Source organism: Poromitra crassiceps, assembly GCF_964638095.1.
Source record: "Poromitra crassiceps genome assembly, chromosome: 17".
In the NCBI taxonomy this organism is placed as follows: Eukaryota; Metazoa; Chordata; class Actinopteri; order Beryciformes; family Melamphaidae; genus Poromitra; species Poromitra crassiceps.
This window is the reverse complement of record NC_139635.1, coordinates 2,735,935-2,758,212: the sequence shown is the minus strand read 5'-3', so window position 1 is coordinate 2,758,212 and position 22,278 is coordinate 2,735,935. Positions and strand designations below refer to the sequence as shown.

Below are 22,278 nucleotides of genomic sequence, written 5' to 3'. Positions count from 1 at the left end.
ACCTGATCAAGGCGTTCATCAGAAGTGAGCGTATTCCAGACCACACTGGCCATCTCAAGGCCAGAACAGATGTGGGGTACCTGTCCATACAGATGTCACAAGAGCCCAAATACAAAAAGACAACGATGCTGTCAATGCCATGGTTGGATGGTTGGAAGAAGTAAACCCCTTCGACAACACACGGGACAGGAAGACCCTGGTGTCTTTCTCGATGGGGTTTAGTAGCTCTCCCGGAGACCCAGTGAACGCAGATCAGGCAGAGGAGATTGGCAGAACCATACAGTCAAAGATGGATGGGAAAACTGTTCTGGATGCAATGCAAACGAAGTACAAGGTCAAGTCATTAGCAACCCTGAGATCTGGACCGAAAGTCAGTGGGGAGAAGCTGGTAGTTGACCCACTCAGGCTCTTCAACCGCCTCATCATCATCTGTGAGCGTGAAGTCAAGACGAAAGAAGCTCTGGTATTTGAGTTAACGCCAACACCGATGTCTCTTTTTGACAAAAACCAGAAGATGCGAAAGCCAGACAAGGCTGCCCTAGGAAAGTTCCTGAAAGCATTTGTGGAACCTGTCGAGCAACCCCCATGCCCGAGCCTTGTGATTGATGGTGGCTGGCTGCTGCACAATGTGAAGTGGGAGGCTAACCTCACCTGGAAGGACATCGCTGAGAACTACCTCCGGTTTGTGAAGGCCATGGGGAGCCAGCACCTCCGGATCACTGTGGTCTTTGATGGATATGTCAACTCAACCAAGGACCATGATCACGTCAGACGTACAAAACATGCATGCTGTGACATCCAGATTCGTCCAGACATCCAAAACATTATTCCTAGAGAAAAATTCCTTGACAACAAGAACAACAAGGCCCAGCTTGTCCTGCTACTTGCTGAGACATTCAGTAGTAATGGAATCCGTGTACAGCAATGCTCAGATGATGCAGACACTTCTATCGTCCAGGCAGCTCTCGATGAAGCAAGAGAGTGCGCTGTTGAGGTGAGAGCTGAGGATACGGACATCCTGGTTATGCTCATTCATCATAATGCAGACCACTCCGTCTTCATCACAACAGCAAAAAATGTATCTTACGATGTTTCAAAGATCCAAGAGGCCCTCCCAGAGAAATACAGGAAGTATCTGCTCTTCTTACACAGCTTCTCGGGCTGTGATACTGTATCTGCAATTTTTGGTTTTGGAAAACCAAGTATGCTACGTAAACTCTACAAGACGGACCAAGCCGAGAGAGCCATGGACGTTTTTCTTGACCTCCAAGCCCAGAAAGAGGCTATCATTACAGCCGGCTGTGAAATATTCAAACTCATGTACAATGGGAAACCACCAAAAGACTTGGGGGACTTGAGGTTTGAGATGTTCAGCAAGCATGCTGCTGCTGGGAATATCAGACCAGAGAAACTGCCCCCGACTACAGCAGCCGCAGCACAACATTCTCTCCGGGCATATCTCCAAACCAGAGACTGGCTACTGCTACAAAGTCCATCACTGGATGTCCTCGACTACGGATGGAAACTGGGAGGAGAGGGCTATGCACCAGTCCCTACCACAGACCCCATTGCCCCAGACTATCTTCTGAAATTCATCAGCTGCAACTGCGAGGGAGACTGTAGTACACGCAGGTGCTGCTGTAAAAAGCAGGGGGTCAAGTGTATATCTGCTTGTGGCAAGTGTTATGGAGCATGCAAGAACATCAACCAGGCAGACGAGAAAAGGAGTGAGGAAGATGAGGAGTTGGCTGAGTAAGATACCAGGTTTCATCAAGGCTGCGTAAGACTGACACCAGGTTTCATCAATACTACACATTTCTTACTTTAATTTTTTCTTGCAATATGTAATAAAATATGTTCTTATGGAAAATGACTTGTTTTTTACTCAAAACTAATGGTTGGAATGGATTTAGCACCCATGAAAACCCCTAGTTAGACACCTCACACGTTAATTTTAAACTTTTCATTTATTCCCCTATTTTTTACGCAAGACCTCAGGGCTCCTTAAAGCAGCTACGAGCAACTTTTTCGATTGTTATTAAACAGTATAAATTTAATATTAATGCATCACATCTTACCTCTAATAGTCGACGAGACCAACGCAGAGTAGTCTCGCTTGAACCCCGAGTGAATCGGCCAGAGTTAGTCTGTCTGTGGCCAGGGCAGATCAGGAAGTGAAATGAAACGGTTTGCAGCAGCCACTTCAGCCATAACCACAAAATAACTTCCAAAAAGTTAGAATATAACGAGAGATGTTCGCGAGAGTATGCGTGGCTTTCACATTGTTTATGTTATGTTGCTAGGCAGCGCGAACGCGGCAGGCAGGCAGCTGCGTTTCACTTCCGGGTTTCACTTCCGCGTTTCACTTCCGGGTGTAGCCGGGCCGGCCGTAGGAGAGAGAGAGAGAGAGCCCCCTGTTGACGCGAGTTTAGACAGACACAGACTTAATAATGACCTAAGGGAGCAATCTCCGATTGTCACGGCTTTGATCTCAGCTACTATTATAGGTAAGATGTGATGCATCAATATTGTAATTATACTGTTTAACACATTGAGTGCCAATGACGTCTCTGGACGTCCTAAAAAAATGTAACGAGGAGTGCCAAGGACGTCTGTGGACGTCCTAAAATCATAATTCATATTATTCCATAATTCTGCTGTTTAAGGTCGTACCTAGCCAGTGAGCATGAATCCCTTCAAGGGATCACACGGCGCCACCTTAAACATCGTCACGGGAGCTGCGCCACCCACCTCAGATCCTTTACTTTGTGCATGAGACAGCAGGGAAAGACGTGATCAAAGAGGAAACCGATGCATGCTTCAGTCAGAGCCGTATAGATTGCTCTGTCTGCAGCGGAGAGTGGGCTCGGCTGCATCCGCGCTCACAACTGAGCTCTTATGCTTCTATCTATCTGCACACGATTCCCTGCCAGAAAGCCAGCATCCGAAGCCGAACGGCCAAGCCTTTTCGTTCAGTCGCGTTTAGCATTTCCTTGATGCGCGCTGGGATCCGTCCGGGGCAAAAACGGAGTCGAGAAAACAAACTCTGTGCGTGTGGGGAGGAGCCCGCCGCTCAGAGGTGGAGAGGGGGGGGGGGGGGGGGGGTAGAGGGGGGGGGGGGGGGGCACGCAGGCTGCACAGAAACCACACCACGCCACCACATCAGAAAACACCAGCCAGAGTCAGTGAATGTGCTCTAAATTAGAGTGCAAAAGGTATTCATAAAAGTGACTATATCTTGGAAAGTAAAAAAAAACGACAGAAAACCCTTGAAAGTGCACTTTTTTCAGAGGCTGTCATTTCATAATGGAACTGTCTAGAAACAAAATTTCTTCTTTGGAAGAAGCAGGAGTGTTCAATGTTTCATTAAAGTCCAGCCCCGTCAATATAGCCCTAATAGAAAAAATTCTATAGCTGTTTTCAACTGAATGGAAGTGAATCTGGCACAGGCTGCAGACAATTTTACTGAAGCGCTGTGGCACTCAATGTGTTAATAACAATCGAAAAAGTTGCTCGTAGCTGCTTTAAGTTCCCACATGCAGACAGTTTATCCCACTGAGCATGTCCACAGTAGGTGTACACTCTTATCAAGTGTTTAGCAATATTTTACTATTTTATTTTTCAGGATAGAAGCAATTCAACAATACCCTAATCCCCTATGCTGTGCTGTACATTACAGCTTAACAATAACCAATATACCAATATTATATGGCCAGGGAGACATTTTTACTCAAAAATAATGTTTGGAATGGATTCAGCACCCCTGAAAACCCCTAGTTAGACACCCCACAAGTTAATTTTAGACTTAATTTTTATCATATTTTTCACCCAAGCCCTCGATGCACCTTAACTTTGATTGGCTCTCCAGGATTTTCCACAAGGATTTGGGTTTGCACTAATTGAGAGGTGATTCTAGACACCTATAAGAACACATTGGTGAAGAAAGCTATTGGTAGTAAATTTTTTCACAGATGGTCCAAGCATTTTGCTAAAATTCTCTAACTATTAACTTTGATTTAATCTCTGAGGTAAGATACCTTGAATAAGCTCTCTGAGGTTTATGTCTCTTAACACAATGTGCACAATATTTCATGTACTTGTTACTACGGTATCAATCTTTTGTTTTTGCTGTGTGCAACAAGCCAGGTGGCAGCAGATATATCTAACACTAAGACCAACATTTTTGAGATAATGTGTTTGTGGATTCTTAGGTGTGGCAACAATCACCTCAGGGTGTTGGGTCAGAACACCATTATCAATGTTCAGTTCAGATGAGGGTACGGTGAAAGAGGGGTGCAGATTCCAGTACAGTTCACTGCTCAAGCAGTGTAGTCAGTGCGTTTACATGCACACTAATAAACCGTTTATTATCAGATTTCTAGTTACCTGATTACTAAGCGGTTATGTAAACGGCATCCTTTACCAGATAAAGGCCGTTATCGGTTTATGAGAAAACCGATAAACACACCAGGTTTCTGCTGAATCTTCAGGGTTATTCATTGCAGTCTATCTCCACTCAGACTTTGAGGTGAGTTCCCCCTATTTACTAAGTGTATGTTTTATGCATTCAAACATAGCGCGAGCCCCCTGTCATAAATCATGACATCTGATGATGTCACAATGTCAACAGTTTGTCCAGTGAACTGATAGGCAAATGCATGATCAGCACAGAAAAGACCAGCGACTTGCTTGGTCCGTTACATGATGGTTAGAAAAGACCCCTAGGCTCCAGCAGCTCGGCTGCTGCGTGGCCTCGCCTGCTCTATTGGCATGATCAACTCCGCATCACTGATGACAGAAACCTACACGCTAGCTCGTTGCTACACGCTGAAAATGGCAAGTTGGATTGTTGGAAACTATTTTCCAAGGGCACTCCCGCGAAGCGCCGCCCAACGCAATCCCACAATGGAGACCTGCGCTGCCAGACTCTTCTCACTGTAGGGAGGGGAGGCTGGCCAGCGAGACTAGTGACATTGTTACACACACACCTGCCCGAGTGACATCACTTCCAGGACAAAAAAGACAGAACCTACTTACTACCTTTTAACTATCTATCCATCCATCTATCTATCTATAAGGAAGTAAGGGGGTTCTGTCTGCAATTTTTGTCCCGGAAGTGATGTCACTCTGGCAGGTGTGTGTGTGTGTGTGTGTGTGTAACAATGTCACTGATGATGTCATAGACATTGTGACATCATCAGTGATGTCACTTGAGCATCTGATGATGTCATCAGTGATGCGAAGTTGAGCAATTGTGGGCTGAGTGATGTCACTCAAGCACTCATGGAGTGCTTGATGGTCAGTGATGGTCACTCAAGCAATTGTGATGTCAAAAGTTTTGTCAAATGTTTACATTGTTTGCCCTATTTAACTGTTGCCTTATTGCCTATTGTTATTTGCTGTGATTTTGCACCTATTTACCTACTGCACCTTGTCTGTAATGGAGCCCACCACAGCATAAGAATTTCACACGTGCGTACTTCTGCAAGGGCTACTGATTTAATAGCTGTCGCTTTCCCCTCAATTGAGTTAAAGTACCGTAGTAGCATTTTTATGACAATATTGTATTGCCATGATGCAATGCATTGTGCCTTGCAGTATTGCAAGAAGTATTCTTTCAAATAATTAAAGTCCCTGGAAACCAGAAATATCTTTTTATTATTTAGCATTTTGAGTTCATCACATCACAGGAACCTATGTTAACACGTTCACTGCCAATGACGTGTTAATACGTCAAAAAAAATCCAACGGTTGACTGCCAATGACGTGTTAATACGTCAAAAAAATGAAGAAAAAAAATTTGACCGTGGGATGTGCATCTAGCCCTTTTACATCTCTTATATAAATATTGGAGTCACCGAACGTGTACAACCCATTCCACCGACCCACTAAGTGGCGACAGTGCTCTCCCAGACTAGAAAAAGCAGAGCCAAAACTGCAGGGGAACGCGCGATGAAACCATTCTCATACTGTAGAATGGATTGGCGAAAACGCTTTCGCTGTCGCGCTGATTGCTGGCGGTGAGGGATTGCAAATTTGCATAATAGATTACGGGTGGAACACACTTTGAAACACGCAGCATAAATAAGACCAGAATCGCAAAAGCTTCATCAAAGCTCTCAACCGAAACTCCAAGAAACGAGCGAGCCCATCCAGACTTGCCCAGCGGCCGCCAGCAGACAGGCACAGCAGCAAAGCAGTGAGCCTGGTGACGCGAGGTTACAGCAGCAACAGAAACGAGCTTGTGACACGCCCGCTGCAGCCAAGAAGAACACACACGGAGGGAGGAGTTTGAAGGAGAGGGGTGTTTCCTGCTGTTATGGAGGAAATTACTGTTCAAAACTATTGTTTAGATGTCTGACGTCTTACTGATGCCAAAAATGAATGGTTAAAGTGACTGTTCTATCGAATTTCACAAAAAGCTATTTATCTCAGCTTAAATTTTCAGACGCTGAAACCATGCTGTATTCAAGTGCTAATGCCTACATAACTACTAACTCTACAAACTAACTCTTTTAGACAGAGAAAGCACACATTCTATTAGTTCTTTTTAGATATTTTGTGTTCACAAAATCTTAGCAGAAAAGAATCCTCAGGTCTTGAAAGATGAGCCAGAATCCTCAAAAAACCCCTCTGGCAGAAGCTACCTACAGTAAAAAAAAAACAGCTGGCAGTGAATGTGTTAATAAGCCACCAGCCAAATTTGAACGATGATGAACGTCGCAAAGTATATAAATTTAGGTTTGACAGTCATGACAAAAGTCATGAGAATCAATTAGATTTAGTCTTTTCTCCCGCGGACTGTGTGGGCGTGTCCCGTGTGTGTGCGTGCGTGCAGGACTGAGATAGCGAGAGCGAGAGAGGGAGGGAAACGGAGAGAGAAAAGGAGAGAGAGAGAAGGAAAGAGAGATGGAGTGTGTGTGTGCGCGTGTGTGTGTTCGCTCGTTGCTCGGAGAGGAAGAGACTGCCGCTGTGACTGCACAGCGCTACTGTGTGTGTGTGTGTGTGTGTGTGACAGTGAGAGAGAGAGAGAGAGAGAGAGAGAGAGCAGGCAGCATAGCGCTCGACACACAGCACACAGAGCGGGACTGCGGGAGGGAGACAGACAGACACTGAGCGAGCGCTGTGGGGGCAAGAAGGTTTTTATAAGAACGGACAAAAAAATCTTATGATGTCATAAGATCATTCATTTTAGCACAGCGCACACCGCTCTCTTCAATGAGGAAGTGGAAATCCAGACCTTGTAGAAAAGTGGTGATTTTGTTTTTTTTTGTTGAAACTAATGTCACCTACTTTCTGAGGCACACAATTACTCACATAAGACCCTACATTTAATAGTTAGAAGGTTTTTGTGGATTTTGGTTTCCAGGGACTTTAAGTCCATGTAGTTACCATTAATCTCCTGGTCATCTTGCTGTTCCTGGTCGAAGTTGATGTCAGGAGAATCAACCCGGATTATGGACTTGTTGAGGAGACGAAACGCCTCTTTCACATGTTTGGGATGGACCTGAGAGAAACCATTGGAGCAAATAAAAGAGGAGTAGAATTTACAGTCTAAAGGTAGCTAATTCAAAACCTCCCTCATACATATAGGAACATGTGAACAGCATAAAACAGGAAGCAATCTGAGGACATTCAACATGCCACTTGACTCGACTCATGTAGTCAAATCTGTTTGTAGCTGAACAAGCTAGGCCAGCACCCTGATGGTATATTTGAATACAAATGATCAAGATATTAGGAAGATTGGACATTGAAAACAGAGATCGCATTTTATAATTCTGTAAGGTCAATCTAGGTTTACAGTAGTTAACTGTTTACAATGATTTAATGATTTATTGTAATTATCAAGGCAGTTTTGAAGCACGTTAAAACTACACTGCATCAAATTAAATACATTTTGCTATAGTGTGTGTGTGTGTGTGTGTGTGTGTGTGTGTGTGTGTGTGTGTGTGTGTGTGTACCTCCTCAGAGCAGTAGAGTCTGGCCATAGCCTCAGACAGTCTGAGCATGCTCTCTAGCTGCCTCACAGTGATCCTCCAGGCTGACTTGGTGCTGCCTCCGCTGTCTCTCTGCCTCAGACGTTTGTACTGATCCACCACAAACTCCTGAGCTTCGCTTGTGATCTGTAGCAGGCAGGGGGCGCTCATCATACACATGGATCCATATATGTTGCTAGTTTAGAGAAGGTTTTCACATAATTGTGTTGCTAGGGAACAGTTTGCTTATTTCCTGTCAGCTATTGTATTAGCAAACACTGCAAGAGCAAGTAAGCTAGTTATTTAAATAAATAAATAAAAGATTAAAATAAATAAATATCAGTGGGGACAACTCTTGTCAAAAAACTCATCTGAAGCAATGAACCTTCTTTTCAATTGTCGTTGACGGACATTATCACTATTATACGGATGGAGACTCGCTTAAAAACATGTCTACTATCTGGGGCCCGTTTCTAGCCTGCCTAGATGATGTTAGGGGCGACGGGTGACTCGCCCGGCTGGTTTCCCATGGACGCCTTGCGTGGGATCCCATGCACAACATCTCTTACTTACGCACTTAAGTAGCCTACCTTATTATATATGCGGCTGGTAGCACCACGTGGTCAAATTGAATGTCAATGATCTGTATGTATGCTTTTTCTTTCTTTTCTTTTCCAATGACTGAGCCTGTTCGTTTGTTTTGTTCGTATTATGTTCTAAAAAAATATTGAAGAAAAAACACTAGAATATATATATATATATATATATATATATATATATATATATATATATATATATATATATATTAACTGTGCCTTAGCTACGCCACATGCAATGTGCAAGTTGATTTAGTATAATTGCAGTGTGCAATAACTGCAATTTGACACGTACTGTACATTCTACTTTATTCTATTTTATTTTATTTTACTCTATTGCATTTTACTGCATTTTATTTTATTGTATTGACTGTTTTACGTTTAGGGAGATACTGTGTGATACTGTGTTATGTTATGTTGTGTTATGTGGATATTTCATGCCTGGGTGCTGTAACTTGTCCCAATTTCCCCCCGGGGATCATTAAAGTCTTTCTGATTCTGATCTGATTCTGATACACCAAGGCTACCATATATGGCAAAATGATGTGAATTTGCTCGATGCATGTGTTGTTCCCCTATCCTGCCCTCTACTAAAGCCTATACTCTCTCTGCTGATACTGTCCCATAAGCAGAGCGGGCCCAAACGAAGCTCCAGTAAGTAGAATTATTACACTAATGATGCTGCTGGCTGCTGCCATATGCGGGTCCGTTCTACAACAATGTTCCCTCGCACTGCAAGTCAGATTACAACTGAACCTTCCTAGTCAATGCACAGGTGACATTGTGAGTTTTTCACTTCGCAAAGCCCAAATAAAACTTGTAGACTGACCTTGGGCTGGAACTGCCTGGCAAAGAGGATGTACCTCTGGATCTGGTCTGTAGAGTAGACCCTCTGTACAGACTCCATGTTCCTGCAGTGGAGGTCCACGATGCGACGGGCTATCGCATAATCCGTTACCTGGGGAAGGACACAAAACCCATGGTCAACTACAATCTATTCACCAGCACATTTACCACCAGTGACCCATTGTGGCCCTGATGTACCAAGGGTAGAGGACAAACTCCGTCTTTACAATGCACCAACACATGCACACACGCATTACGCATGCGCGCACACACACACAAACACAAGTCTAGAGGCGCCGTGAAATTTGTCTTCCTCATTTTTCCTGCCCTGGCTCGTCCTCTTCCATGGGCTGGCGAGGAGCGGTGTACAGCTGCAGTGGAGCGCCTGGGGATCAACTTCTTCCAACCGCCGCTAGTCAGACGACCATCTTCTGCATGTTTTTAGTGGCGGTCCATTGAGGCTTATATTGAGGAAACCCCAGGGGAGCACGGCGAGAACATAGAAAGGCCCTTTTCACCAGATCGCCCACCTGGGCACCAGGCACTGAAGGCATGGCGAGACATACCCCTGGTGCCAACAGTTTCCCAGGCGAGAATCGAACCAAGGACCTTCTTGATGTGAGGCGAGAGTGTGAGGCAAGAACGCTACCACTGCACCACCGTGCCAAACTCCATGACTTTCCATGACTTATTACTATTTTTCAGGGACATTCTGATATTGATATTCCAGGAATGCCATGACTAACGGGTACCCTGTTGCACTACTTTTCTAGGTTTCGATAGGCCACCTACAAAGACTGAGTTTTTTCTCCTTCAGAGTCGTGCTGCTGGGCAGCTATATCCTCAGCCACATCACTACAACAGCCCATTAATCTCTCATCATCCGTTAGACCTCATGATCGGTCCCACCACGCCACATTGCTAACAGTTAGCGATGTCATTCTCACAATGATTGGCCAAAAAAACTTGTGCTTTAAATATACTAGTGCAGTGCCTGTTTACTCACTCAGTCACTCAGTGAGTGAAAGTCAAAATCTAACGGTCCTCCTTATAGCCTCTGCAGGGAAGGATTGATCACATCACTGATGATGACTGTGTCTATGACAGAAGTCTCGGGATGTTCTGAGCATGCTCAGTTCTGGCGGTTTTGACCGCAGCGATCGGACAAACCGTTCGCCCCATCAACTTCAACTTCGAGATACACCAAGGACATGCATATACACACACATGAACAATCCTGGAATTATAGATAGATTAGAGCATTAAATACAGATTTAGTCTCAGTAGATCAGAGGCCTGTACCAGGAATGGAGATAAACAGATCCAGGATCTGTCCCCTTGATCTGGATTGACTTAACCAGACAATCGTAATGGAGCTAAACGATACCACGAAGGTGGTTATCAGCTGGGTCTGTCAATTTTGGATTTCCAGCTCTGAGCTCGTGCACATGAAAATGCTCATGCAATTAGATGTGGTGGCTCATTAAGCAAGGCACATCAACATAACTTTAAAACGCAAATTGTGATTAACACTGAACAGTGTAGGAAATGTTGCATATTTAGGGGACATTCACACCAAAAGCGTTTTTTTCAGTCAGAATGCTATGAAAATCATGTTGAGAGCGCTTCCATTGTGCACAAAACACAACGCACGGAGCGTTTTTTTTGCGCTCCGTTTGTTTTCCCCTGTACTCGCGTGCAGTACAGATCAGAACACAATGAGCACAAGGACAGTAGCCAGCTGGTTTTGTCTGTTTGATGTTGTTCACTGTCAACATGAAAGCCAGATTATTGCCAATTCTGGCAGCAGCCGAGGTTGAAAATCCCTCGGGAGGAGAAAAGGTAAGGAGTGAAAAAGACGATCAGGGCGCTTTTCCTCTAATGTTCAACTTTTTCCAGCTTTAAAACGCCCACAGCGCTCCTCCAAAAACAACAGATGCCACCAGCGCTGAAACGCCAGGTGCGTTCATTAAAAGAGGAGCATGTATAGCGCGTCCTTACATAGAGAATGAATTGCAGAAAGACGCTGGCAGCTACAAAAATGCTCTTGGTCTGAATGTCCCCTAAGTGTGTTGAATTGGATCCCTGAAAGGAATCGATGCAACAGATGGCCACCAGGTGGTGAGAGTGGGCAACCTCACCTCCTCCCCACTGACCATCAGCATAGGAGCGCCCCAGGGATGCGTCTCCAGCCCCTTTTGGTATGACCTCTACACCCACGACTGCGTGGCGACTCAAATCTCTAACACCATCGTGAAGTTTGCAGAGACACAGCAGTCGTGGGGCTGATCTCCAGGGGCGACGAGACGGCCTACAGAGAGGAGGGGAAGGCCCTAGAACAGTGGTGCCAGGACAACCACCTCTCTCTGAATGTCTCCAAGACCAAGGAGATCATTGTACACTACAGGAGGGGGGGGCGCACACCCCCCATTCACCATCAACGGCACAGTGGTGGAAAGGGTGGACAGCTTCAAGTACCTGGGAGTCAACATCCACCAGGACCTGACATGGGCCGGTCACAGCGCCACTGTTGTCAAAAAGGCCCAACAGCAACTACATGGACTCAGGCGCCTGAAGAAATTTGGGCTAAGGCCAGAAATCCTTAGGGACTTCTACAGAGGCACCATTGAAAGCCTGCTGACTGCCTGCTTCACCACCTGGTACGGGAACTGTACCACCATGGACCGCAGGGCGCTACGAAGAGTGAGGCACACGGCCCAGCACGTAACAGGATGTGAGCTGCCAGAACTGCAGGAACTGTATAACCAGCGGTGCCTCAGGAGGTCCCTGAAGATCATCAAAGACACAAACCATCCCCACAACAGCCTGTTCTCCCTGTTACCCTCAGGGAGGAGATACAGGGTCCCACACACAAATCGCTTGAGGGACAGTTTCTTCCCGCAGGCCACGAGACTCCTTAACATACACAAATAGTGTAGTAGCTGTACTGTACTGCACTGTAGCTGCTACCATTATGTACAGTATGTCTAATGTTTAATTGTATGTTTAATTAGGTATATGCTATTTGCACCTGTACGTCAAATACGTCAAATTTAAAATGTTTAAGTACATCTAAAGTATGCACATGACATGTGCACCTATGTGCAGTGAATATGCCACTGTCTCTGACTTGTCTTATCACTCTACTGCCTTATTGCTTGTTGTGTTTCTTGTTGTTTTTGCACTCATATGCCCTGTTATATTTGTACTATGTTGTAAACGGAGTGCACAGCACAAGAATTTCACACGTGATACTTGTACCATGGAGTGACAATAAAAATCTTGAATCTTGAGATTGCATATTCCATCACTGTAGCTATGGGAAACGTGAAGCTGATTGAATTGTTTTCATAGGGGCCCTTTACACGGGGACAGTCTCTGGAAGAAACGACACAATAGCGTTTCCTTCACACCTTTTCCTTCACACCTTCTCCCCGTTTACATGAGCGCTGTTGAATTTTTAAAACGCCGTAATGTACATGCCAGGTCGCTAGGTGGCAGTGTGATGGTCAACGGGGCGTTGCTCGTCACTCCACGGACGCTTCTACATGACGTCATTTCGTAATCGTCTTTCTGGGTTTTAGACACGGAAGTAGATTATGGCTACCGTAGTAATTTTTAGACTTGCCAAAAAGCTGTTTTCAAGCTAAAAAAAACAAACTGTTTTAAAGTTGTAATATTCTTCGGGTGAGAACGTTACATAGATGTGACCAGTTTATCAGAATAAGCCTATTTGGAAATATTTAACGAGCAGCGAGGATCGGGAGCGCTGGCTGTGCTGACACTGTCTACTGTGTAGGCTGCAGTGAGAAAACACTGTCGATGTGCTTGCCTAACGTTAAATGCTGACCGGGTAACAGCCATCGGCTCCTCACAGCAGCAGTAACGCTCGCTATGAACATGTAACTGAAGTCGGCCGCAGTGTAGCTTCTGAATGTTGCCAAGCATGTGTCGCGTGTGCAGGCACGTCAGAGTTTCTGGGAAGACTATCGTTTCTAACCGATTACATGGAGCACTCAGCGGGAAGCGTCACCAACAATTCCACTCTAGAGGGTGGTTTCAAAATGTGTCGTTTCCTAAGCGCGAATTCGCCGTCGCCGTCTTAACGGGAGGCACAAAAGATAAAATAATTCCCCGTTTCCATAGGAAACCGTCCTCGTGTAAAGTGCCCCATAGCCTCAATGTGATCACACAATACTGTATCAATGAAACCTATATGTTCACTGTGCCTTAATGATGGACAGTGACAAATATATTTATTAATGCATTTACACCATCGGCAATTTTCCTCCAGCGGTCCTCGTCGGCCCCATCTTTCTTTTCAATGTTAATGCGTTTGTCTTGCTACAGTATTATGCATTCATTATATTAGGCTAGGTTGTTCTTGAGGAAAATGTTAGGAATCAATTGCTTGCTTTCCCATACTTTCCCACTTTTACAGTCTACTTCACTTTTTGAAAGTGTGCATTATGTGATTACAGAACCCCACAATCCTATATAGAATACAATTGCCGAGGTGGACGGGCGAGCGGGCGGCGGGTGTCTGTCAGTCACGATTTGTGTCACGAAAGCCGATGTCGCTTTCGTGGACGAGGGGGTGGATGATACCACGCCACCCACCCCCCCCTTCCCCCACACACACACACACACGCTACCTATTGGCAAAGACCAAAAGGTTTATCTCGAGAACCGTTTGTTTGATCTACTTCAAACTCGGGGAATGTGCTTAGTTAGGGGGGCCTGATAGAGTGCAGTGCCAAATTTCGTGTAATTCAGCATAGTGCCACCTACTGGCAAACACAAGAAGTGGTTCATCTCGAGAAACATTCGTCCGATTGACTTGAAACTGGGGGAGTGCGCTACTGGGAACTGCCCAGAACATACACAGAACCGGGCCGGAGTCCCAGAAAACTAGATTTGAAGGCAGGGGTTGGCAAAAAAGAAATCCAGAGGGCCATACTGACTTACATAAAGTGAAGGGCCACACATTGGACATCATACCTGCCAACATTCCTGATTTTCGCAGGAGTCTCCTTATTTTTAACCCTGTCTCCCGCTATGATTGGTAATTTCTCCTGTTAATCCCCGATATAATATACGGTAATATATAATCCAATGGCTGTAGCAGATGAGATTTATTAACATAATTATGCCTTTTCTTGAGTTTTTAGGGGCGGTTGTTATTTTTGAGGACGTTGGGAGCCGGATTGAGATGGTCCAGGTCTGGCCATGGGGCCGCATTTTGCCCATGTGTAGTATATAGGCTACTGTATAACACACACACACACACACACACACACACACAGGTATATATTGATACATTAGTTTATTATAATGTTTATATTATAATGCGTATTATCTGCACCAGCTGTGTGTGTGTGGTCCTACCTCGTTGCATTCATCGACCAGGATGAAAAAGAGGTCGAAGCGGGACATGATGGGGGCGGACATGTTGACGTTTTGTTTGAGGGACTTGGAGCGGTTGTAGCGGCCGTCGATGGGGTTGGCAGCAGCCAGGATGGATGTGCGAGCATTCAGCGTGGCCTGGGGGAACAAGCACCACTGACTCCATCAGCTCTTGCTAGGGTTGTCACCATACTAGAATTTCTTAACTTATATACCGTAGATACCCAGAAAAATGTATACCATTTTCAATACCATGGGGGTAAAAATGACAACACATCAAGAGGCATAACAACAAAGGAACAGACCGACAAGACAGATGCTTCTCCATAATCTAGGCCTGATCAAACTCATTAAAAACGTTACACTTACACAGCAGATTACCCCTGCTCTAATCATCAGCCTATCACAACACAGCAGATTACCCCTGCTCTAGTTATCAGCCTATCACAACACAGCAGATTACCCCTGTTCTAGTCATCAGCCTATCGCAACACAACAGATTACCCCTGCTCTAGTCATCAGCCTATCACAACACAGCAGATTACCCCTGTTCTAGTAATCAGCCTATCACAACACAGCAGATTACCTCTGCTCTAGTGTCCTCTAGAGAGAGTGGCGTCAGCGGAGGAACCAAAATGCGAGACTCATTAGCCAATGAACAGCCAGGAATGGGTCTCGCGCTACTTTTGCATGATAAAATAAAGCTGATAATGTACAATTTGATTCAAGGGATGAAAAACCCTTTCAAAGTACAACACAAACTGTCAATTTTGCTGCAACTCGACAGTGCTGCTTTTTTTACTCAAGAGTTCCAGGACCTTACTTCCTGGAAAAAAACTAGTCCATTGGAGTGAATGGAGATACGGCTCTGCTCTGCTCTAGTCATCAGCTATCACAACACAGCAGATTACCTCTGCTCTAGTTATCTGCCTATCACAACACAGCAAATGACCCCTGTTTCAAGTAATCAGCCTATCACAACACAGCAGATTACCTCTGCTCTAGTCATCAGCCTATCACAACACAGCAGATTACCCTTGCTCTAGTAATCAGCCCATCACAACACAGCAGATTGCCTCTGCTCTAGTCATCAGCCTATCACAACACAGCAGATTACCCGTGTTCTATAGTCATGTCTGTAACAGGCAGTAATGAGCCATCTGATCAGGAATCCGCTATTGAGATCAGGAATCAGCTATTGATCAGGAATCTGCTATTGAGAGTATTCTTACTTTCTCTATGCTTGTCTGGTTTGGTCACACAACCACTCAGGACAAGACTCGGCTGGAAAGAGTAGTACGCCGAGCATCTAAAATCATCGGCTGTAGTCTCCCCTCACTTACATCACTCTTTTCCACAAGAATTATCAGGAAGGCGAAAAAAATCATAGCAGACAACTCTCATCCGGCACACTACCTCTTTAATCTCCTCCCATCAGGCAGGAGATACAGAAGCATTTAGAGCAAAACATCTCGCTTCAGAGATAGCACCTACCTCCTTGCCATTAGACATCTGAACTTGCACTGAACTTGCACTGATCCATTGATTATGTCTGACCTATTGCACTTTAAACTGTATGCACTTCTGCTGAATACGATGCTGCTGGATACTGTTCCTGAATGTTATTTTGTTCTTGTGTTATTGTTTGTATATGGTGTGCTGCTGCACTGTCTTGTCCTTTTTGTCTGAGAGCGAACCAAGACAAATTCCTATCAACTTTGTTGACATGGCAATAAACTGATTGAATCTTGAATCTTGAACTAACTAAAAACTAATATCACTGGTTAACTGTCTGTAGGCCTGTAAGTCAAACAGTGAGCAGTGTCCGAGTATGGGAAATGCAGTGAGTGTGGAAGGAGGTGTGTCCAGACCTTGACTCCAGCCTTGGTGATGGAGATGGTCTGCTGCTCCATGGCTTCATGAATGGCCACCTGGTCCTTCAGATCCATTTTATCAAACTCATCAATGCAGCACACGCCCTAAACCCAAAACAGGACAAACAACCACAGTGATGTGCTACTCCAACAGCATATTCAACAGAAGAGGCAGATATAAAAGAGCTACAATACCCTACCTACAGAATCAAACAACAATAGGGATGCGCAGCACGATATTGGATCCCCCCCCACCCCATATTTTCCAACTCTTTTCTCCTGTAGTGGAATTGACACATTATTGTGCCTATACTCTTATGGTGATGGTCCACTGGTAGCCGCAGAAGCAAACAAATAGAATGCTTTTAATGGACAAATTCAATGGGCAAAATAAGAAAACTACTTGAACTTAGGTTATGTAAAACAACCTGCCATTTATTTAATTTTATCTGTGTAATTTTGTAAAAAAAAATCAAACTAAACTAAGATTGATCCCAGAGGAAACAGTTCAAAGTACTGGAGCACACAAAATCACTGGCAAACAAATGTAATGAGGTGCGAAGGCTAACTACTTAAACAGGCTTGGATCACGATGCCATTCCTGGATTTCCATAGGTTTGAATGATCCATAAATGGTCATTTTAGAGAGTCTACAGAGTATTGGTAACATTTCAACAGCTTGTTAGTTGACATTCAACAATTCAACTCTGGCTTTGTCTGTAGATGTTTACCAGCTTATTCGTTGAGATGAGATTCAACAACAGATTCTGTTTGCGTTCCACACACCTGCGCAGAGTGAAATATGTAGGTATGTTAATGAATTGTCACATAATACTCTATAGAGAATCTGTTAACATCTGTTAAACAGTTGACTTTCTGAATGTCAACTAATAAGCTGTTGAAATGTTACACTCTGTAGACTGACTATCCAAATAAAGTGAATTAGCCTTTGTCGGCCGATACGGATGACATGCGATATCATTACACACACACACACACACACACACACACACACACGTTACATTGTCAGCCAGCATGAGGGCTCCTGCTTCGATGACAAACTCATGGGACTCCTCATCTTTGACCACGGCCGCCGTCAGGCCGGCAGCAGTGCTGGCTTTACCGCTGGTGTAGACCGCACGCGGGGCGAAGTCCTCCACATGCCTACACACACACGCACAATACACACACACACAACACCACACACACGCACGCAAAACACAATGTAATAGCAACTAACATTACTTCCGCCAACAAAACAAAAGGGACAAAAAGAATGATAGCGCAGACGCTGTGTGCAATCATCAGTCTTTTGCGGTGCTGTGTGCTGTGTGTCACTGCGCCAGGCGGCCATGTTTGGAAAGAAGTTCATGTTTGGAAAGAAGTTGTATATTTACTTCGATGATGACAGTTTCTCATAATTTTGGATTCTTATTTCATAGCGTGGTGAGGACATGAGTCACAACACCTGAGTGTTTTGGTGCTGTTGGAATGTGTATTTTTAGTGAATGGGGGTATGCTGCTGCTGAACCATTGAGTCCCATTGTAGTGCCAAGCTCACTAGCAGGAGAGGCGCAACACACTTTATACTGCACGCACAGAGAAGAGAAAGGCATCTATATTATCGTTTTACTATTGGAAATATGGCAAATAGGCGAATCTCCCAAAATGTTGATGTGTTCATTTAAAGAGATTTTTTTTTTTTTTTGTGGAACTACTTTTTTTTCTGACTATGTCAATTTTTTTGTATAAGGTGCAATCTTTTCAATGTTTGATTTTGAAGTAATCCAAAAGTAATCAGATTAGATTACAATTGTTTTTTTAATGCAAGGGATTACATTACAAAGATTTTAATCTAATTTGTAGTGAGTAATTGACTACAACTGCCTACATGTCAAAGTAATCTGACCAACTCTGGCTTTGACTAAACTCCAATGAATGTAGTGATAGTTTGAATTGGGGGGAGCTAAGGCGAGCTTGGCTCCCCTGAAAAGGACATGAGCTCCCCTGAAAGAATAATTTGAGACATTGAGGGGGAGCCCTGAAATTAAACTACCGTATATAAAAATATGGGTGTTTCACCAAAATCCCCTACCACATCAATAATCATGTTGGTTATACTATTCCACTTAGTTTTGAAAAATATAGTATATTTTTTGTAGTAGCCTCTCTCTTTTTGGTGTTGCACTTTTTTAGATGGTCCCTAAATAGGCTACGTCTCATAGCCGGCCGGCTGCACAGAGACAGTGTTATTTGGAAGATGGATGGTTTTGGTGAAAATCAGGTTATAGCTTGGTGTTTACCTTATGGTAGGAAAGAGGCCTTTGTGCTTTACCAATGTTTCACTTATTGATCCGGGAAGTCCCAATCTGTCAATATTATTTCCAACTTTCCGGAACTCAGCCTAAACCTAACCTTTCCCACCCCCCACGCCTAAACCTAACCTCCCCCAGACCCTAACCTAACCTCCCCCACCCCCCATGCCTAAACCTAACCTTTCCCACCCCCCACGCCTAAACCTAACCTCCCACAGACCCTAACCCTAAGCCTAATCTCTCCCAGCCCCCACGCCTAAACCAATATTTATTTATTTTTAGATACATGTTACCAAACATAAAGGAAACAGATGGATGGAGGATGTAAGATGTTTAAGAGCCAAGTACATACTTAAGGAACTGGATTTGGACATGCTGTAGTGTGTGTAGAACATACTTGAGAAACTGGCTCTTGGACGTGCTGGGGTCTCCGACGATGCAAACATTGACGTCGCCCCTCAGGGAAGTACCCTCCATGGTCGTCTTGGCAACACCACCAAACAGCATCAGCAGAATGCCTCGCTTGATTTCGTCATTACCTGGCAACCAGACCAGCATTTCTCATTAGAAAAAAATCGGTGCCGGTCAACCCTTTATTATTTTTATTATACATAAACGACATGGAGGCTCCCTGCATAGTCGGCCTGGCCATCGGGAGCACCGGGACAAATCCCGGTGGGCCGTGGGCCGCTTGACCAGGCAAAGAAAAAAAAAATCCGGTTGAGACAGAACCCCAGCGGCCCACTTTGGGAAAGCTTCTTTTTTTAGAGAGTGACCCCCAGCAGCCCACTTTGGGAATGCACCATCCCCACAGGATTACTCTGGTGTAGAAGCTAGTAGAAGTGAGTGACTAAGCTAATAACCATAACCGCACATATAATTGACAAAAATCTCGAAATAAATATACAGTATTTACCCTCAGGAGAAAAGGAGCAAATTTTAATAATACATATAACTTATATAGCGCTTTTCTAGTTACTCAATGATGCTTTACAAACAGTATAACATAAGACTTACACAAATGTAGAACAAAAACAAATATGGGGGTGCAAAATGAAAAAGGAAGGTGGAGGTAGAAGTCAGATATTGTAGGCTTTCTTGAAAAGGTGGGATTTGAGTTGGTTTTTGAAAGAAGTGTGTGTCAGAGTTACAGATGTTAAGGGGCAGGGAATTCCAGAGGGTTGGGGCAGCAATGGCGAAGGCTCTGTCCCCCAAGGTGCGGTACTTGGTCTTGGTGATGGGGGTGAGTAGGTTAGCATCGGCAGATCGGAGGTGGCGAGTGGGGGAGTGGCGATGGAGGAGATCTGTCAGGTCTGTCAGGTATGACATCAATATCGATGGTTAAAACTGAATAATGACATCACAACAGTCTAATGTTAATTTAAAATTAGATATTCCTCTAAATCTGGCTTCAAACGACCAACATTTTAGAAAAACAGCCTAAAGATTTCGGCTGCGAGCTAAGGTTACCGTCCAATTTTTTGGCGGAAACCTTTGGTCGTCACCGAATGTTGCCCCCTCCAAATTTTGACTTGCTCTTGTGTTTGTGCATCGATGGGGCGGGGGTTGCGAAGTATCCGCGCCGCGGGCTGGTTGAGGTGGGCTGGTCTGGGCAGAAAAGTCCAGGGCTGTTTTTTAGTCCCAGTCCGACCCTGGCTGCCTGTACGTGTCCTTTGTTCCTATACGCGGACGACTCCTCCCTACTAGTAACTGGAGACTCCTTAGATACAGCTGGAAAGTCTCTGGGTGAAGAGCTTCAGAGAGTAAGCAGGTGGCTATGTGACAACAGGTTGTCCTTGCATCTGGGAAAATCTGAATTCATTGTTTTTGGATCTAAAAAACTAAGGAACAATCCCAGTTGTCCTGTTACACAACACTTACAAGATAAGTGTGTTGTATGATGAGTGAAGCCATGGCCCTTTCAGTCACTGGAAAAATTCACTCAAAGACTAAATATTTAGCAAGAATATCTAATAGTGCAGCAGACAACCAAAACAATCGTGCACTTTGTGATAAAAGCATGAAACTTGGTACACTTATAGCCAAAGGTAGTCCAAAAAGATTTGGATATGGAGGCATCGTGAATTCTCAACATGGCAGCCGTTTTTCAAAATGGCCACCAGCAACAACCGTTTTCTTATGAATGATGGATAGAATATGATGTTTCAGACTTATTTACCATAAAGAGTAATTGGTAAATGTCTTTTGGATAATAAAAAATTAATTAAATTTTCAAGATGGCCGCCGTCACTTCTGTGGCTGTCTGATATGGGTGATCCCAGTTTCAAATAAGTCATTTTTTCCAATGCAGAATTCAAAAATTTTACTTGAAATTGGCCAGAAGCTTCCTTCTACAACACAACTGATGACATCAGTACTCACAACTGTTGACCACTGCTGACCTATGACCATTTTCAAGATGGCAGTCATTATGGCCGAAATCAAACTTGGTTGGTTAAATGGTTGATTCAATAACCTCATATCTGCAAACAACTGAACCATTCGATGAATGGAAACATAATAGAGTGGATGTTGAAACACAGCCAGGGCACACTGGTAACACCACTGCTGTGAAACTCAGCATGGGGTTCAGTGCCAGCTAAATACACTCCTCTTAACAATGCCAAATTTTATGTATTTCTGTATACGTGCTGGTTGTGGTGATAGTTGAGTGGTAGTGCAGTTTAGTTTCCTAAATGCTATCTAATGTTAGCCCCACATCTAGTTATAGTTTACATATTTAGATGTAGTTAGATAGCCGCACCTGAATGGACAGGATGTGCCAGCGCGGGAGAGCTGAGCCAAGGGTAACAGGGCTTTATATGACTTTCATATAGTTACCCGGATGGTGTACAGATCGCACAGGAATTAAATGGTACTGGATGAACGATCGGACTAGGTGTAGGGAAATTTTCCGAACCTAGTTGTATCCCATACTTGTATGTGTTTCCTTGTAGTAAAGGTGGTAAAAGGATAACCCCTCGGCCATTACTGCAAACAAAGTTTATTGTCTGAGAAGATGTCAAAGAAATTCTTACTTGTGAATTTTGATGGTCAAGGACCATCAACGTCTTGCACAGCCAAGACTGACTGGAAGCTCTGTATTCTATGCCAAGAACACACGGCAGAGGCATTGAGATGTCCTTTGCAGTCCAAGCGGGCAGACAAGGGGAGTGGATACACTTCACTTGCAGAGCATTTAACCCAGTTCAAGGAACTTGGCCAGCTCCCTTCCACAATGCCAATTGAAAGACTGGATGAG

The 22,278-nt window shown here is 44.3% G+C and overlaps 1 protein-coding gene across 1 annotated transcript in view; it reads right to left on the bottom strand.

The window, feature by feature from the left end:
• Positions 1-22,278, bottom strand: part of mcm6l (MCM6 minichromosome maintenance deficient 6, like) — a gene marked incomplete at both ends in the record, with an annotated part of 63,460 nt that overhangs the window by 18,811 nt on the left and 22,371 nt on the right. Inside the window, 7 exons of the mRNA XM_083653708.1 lie at positions 7,393-7,507; positions 7,965-8,126; positions 9,405-9,533; positions 14,810-14,965; positions 16,699-16,806; positions 17,724-17,865; positions 19,414-19,555. Of these exons, the coding sequence (XP_083509834.1) occupies positions 7,393-7,507; positions 7,965-8,126; positions 9,405-9,533; positions 14,810-14,965; positions 16,699-16,806; positions 17,724-17,865; positions 19,414-19,555 (954 nt within the window). The remainder of the gene's footprint in view (positions 1-7,392; positions 7,508-7,964; positions 8,127-9,404; positions 9,534-14,809; positions 14,966-16,698; positions 16,807-17,723; positions 17,866-19,413; positions 19,556-22,278) is intronic.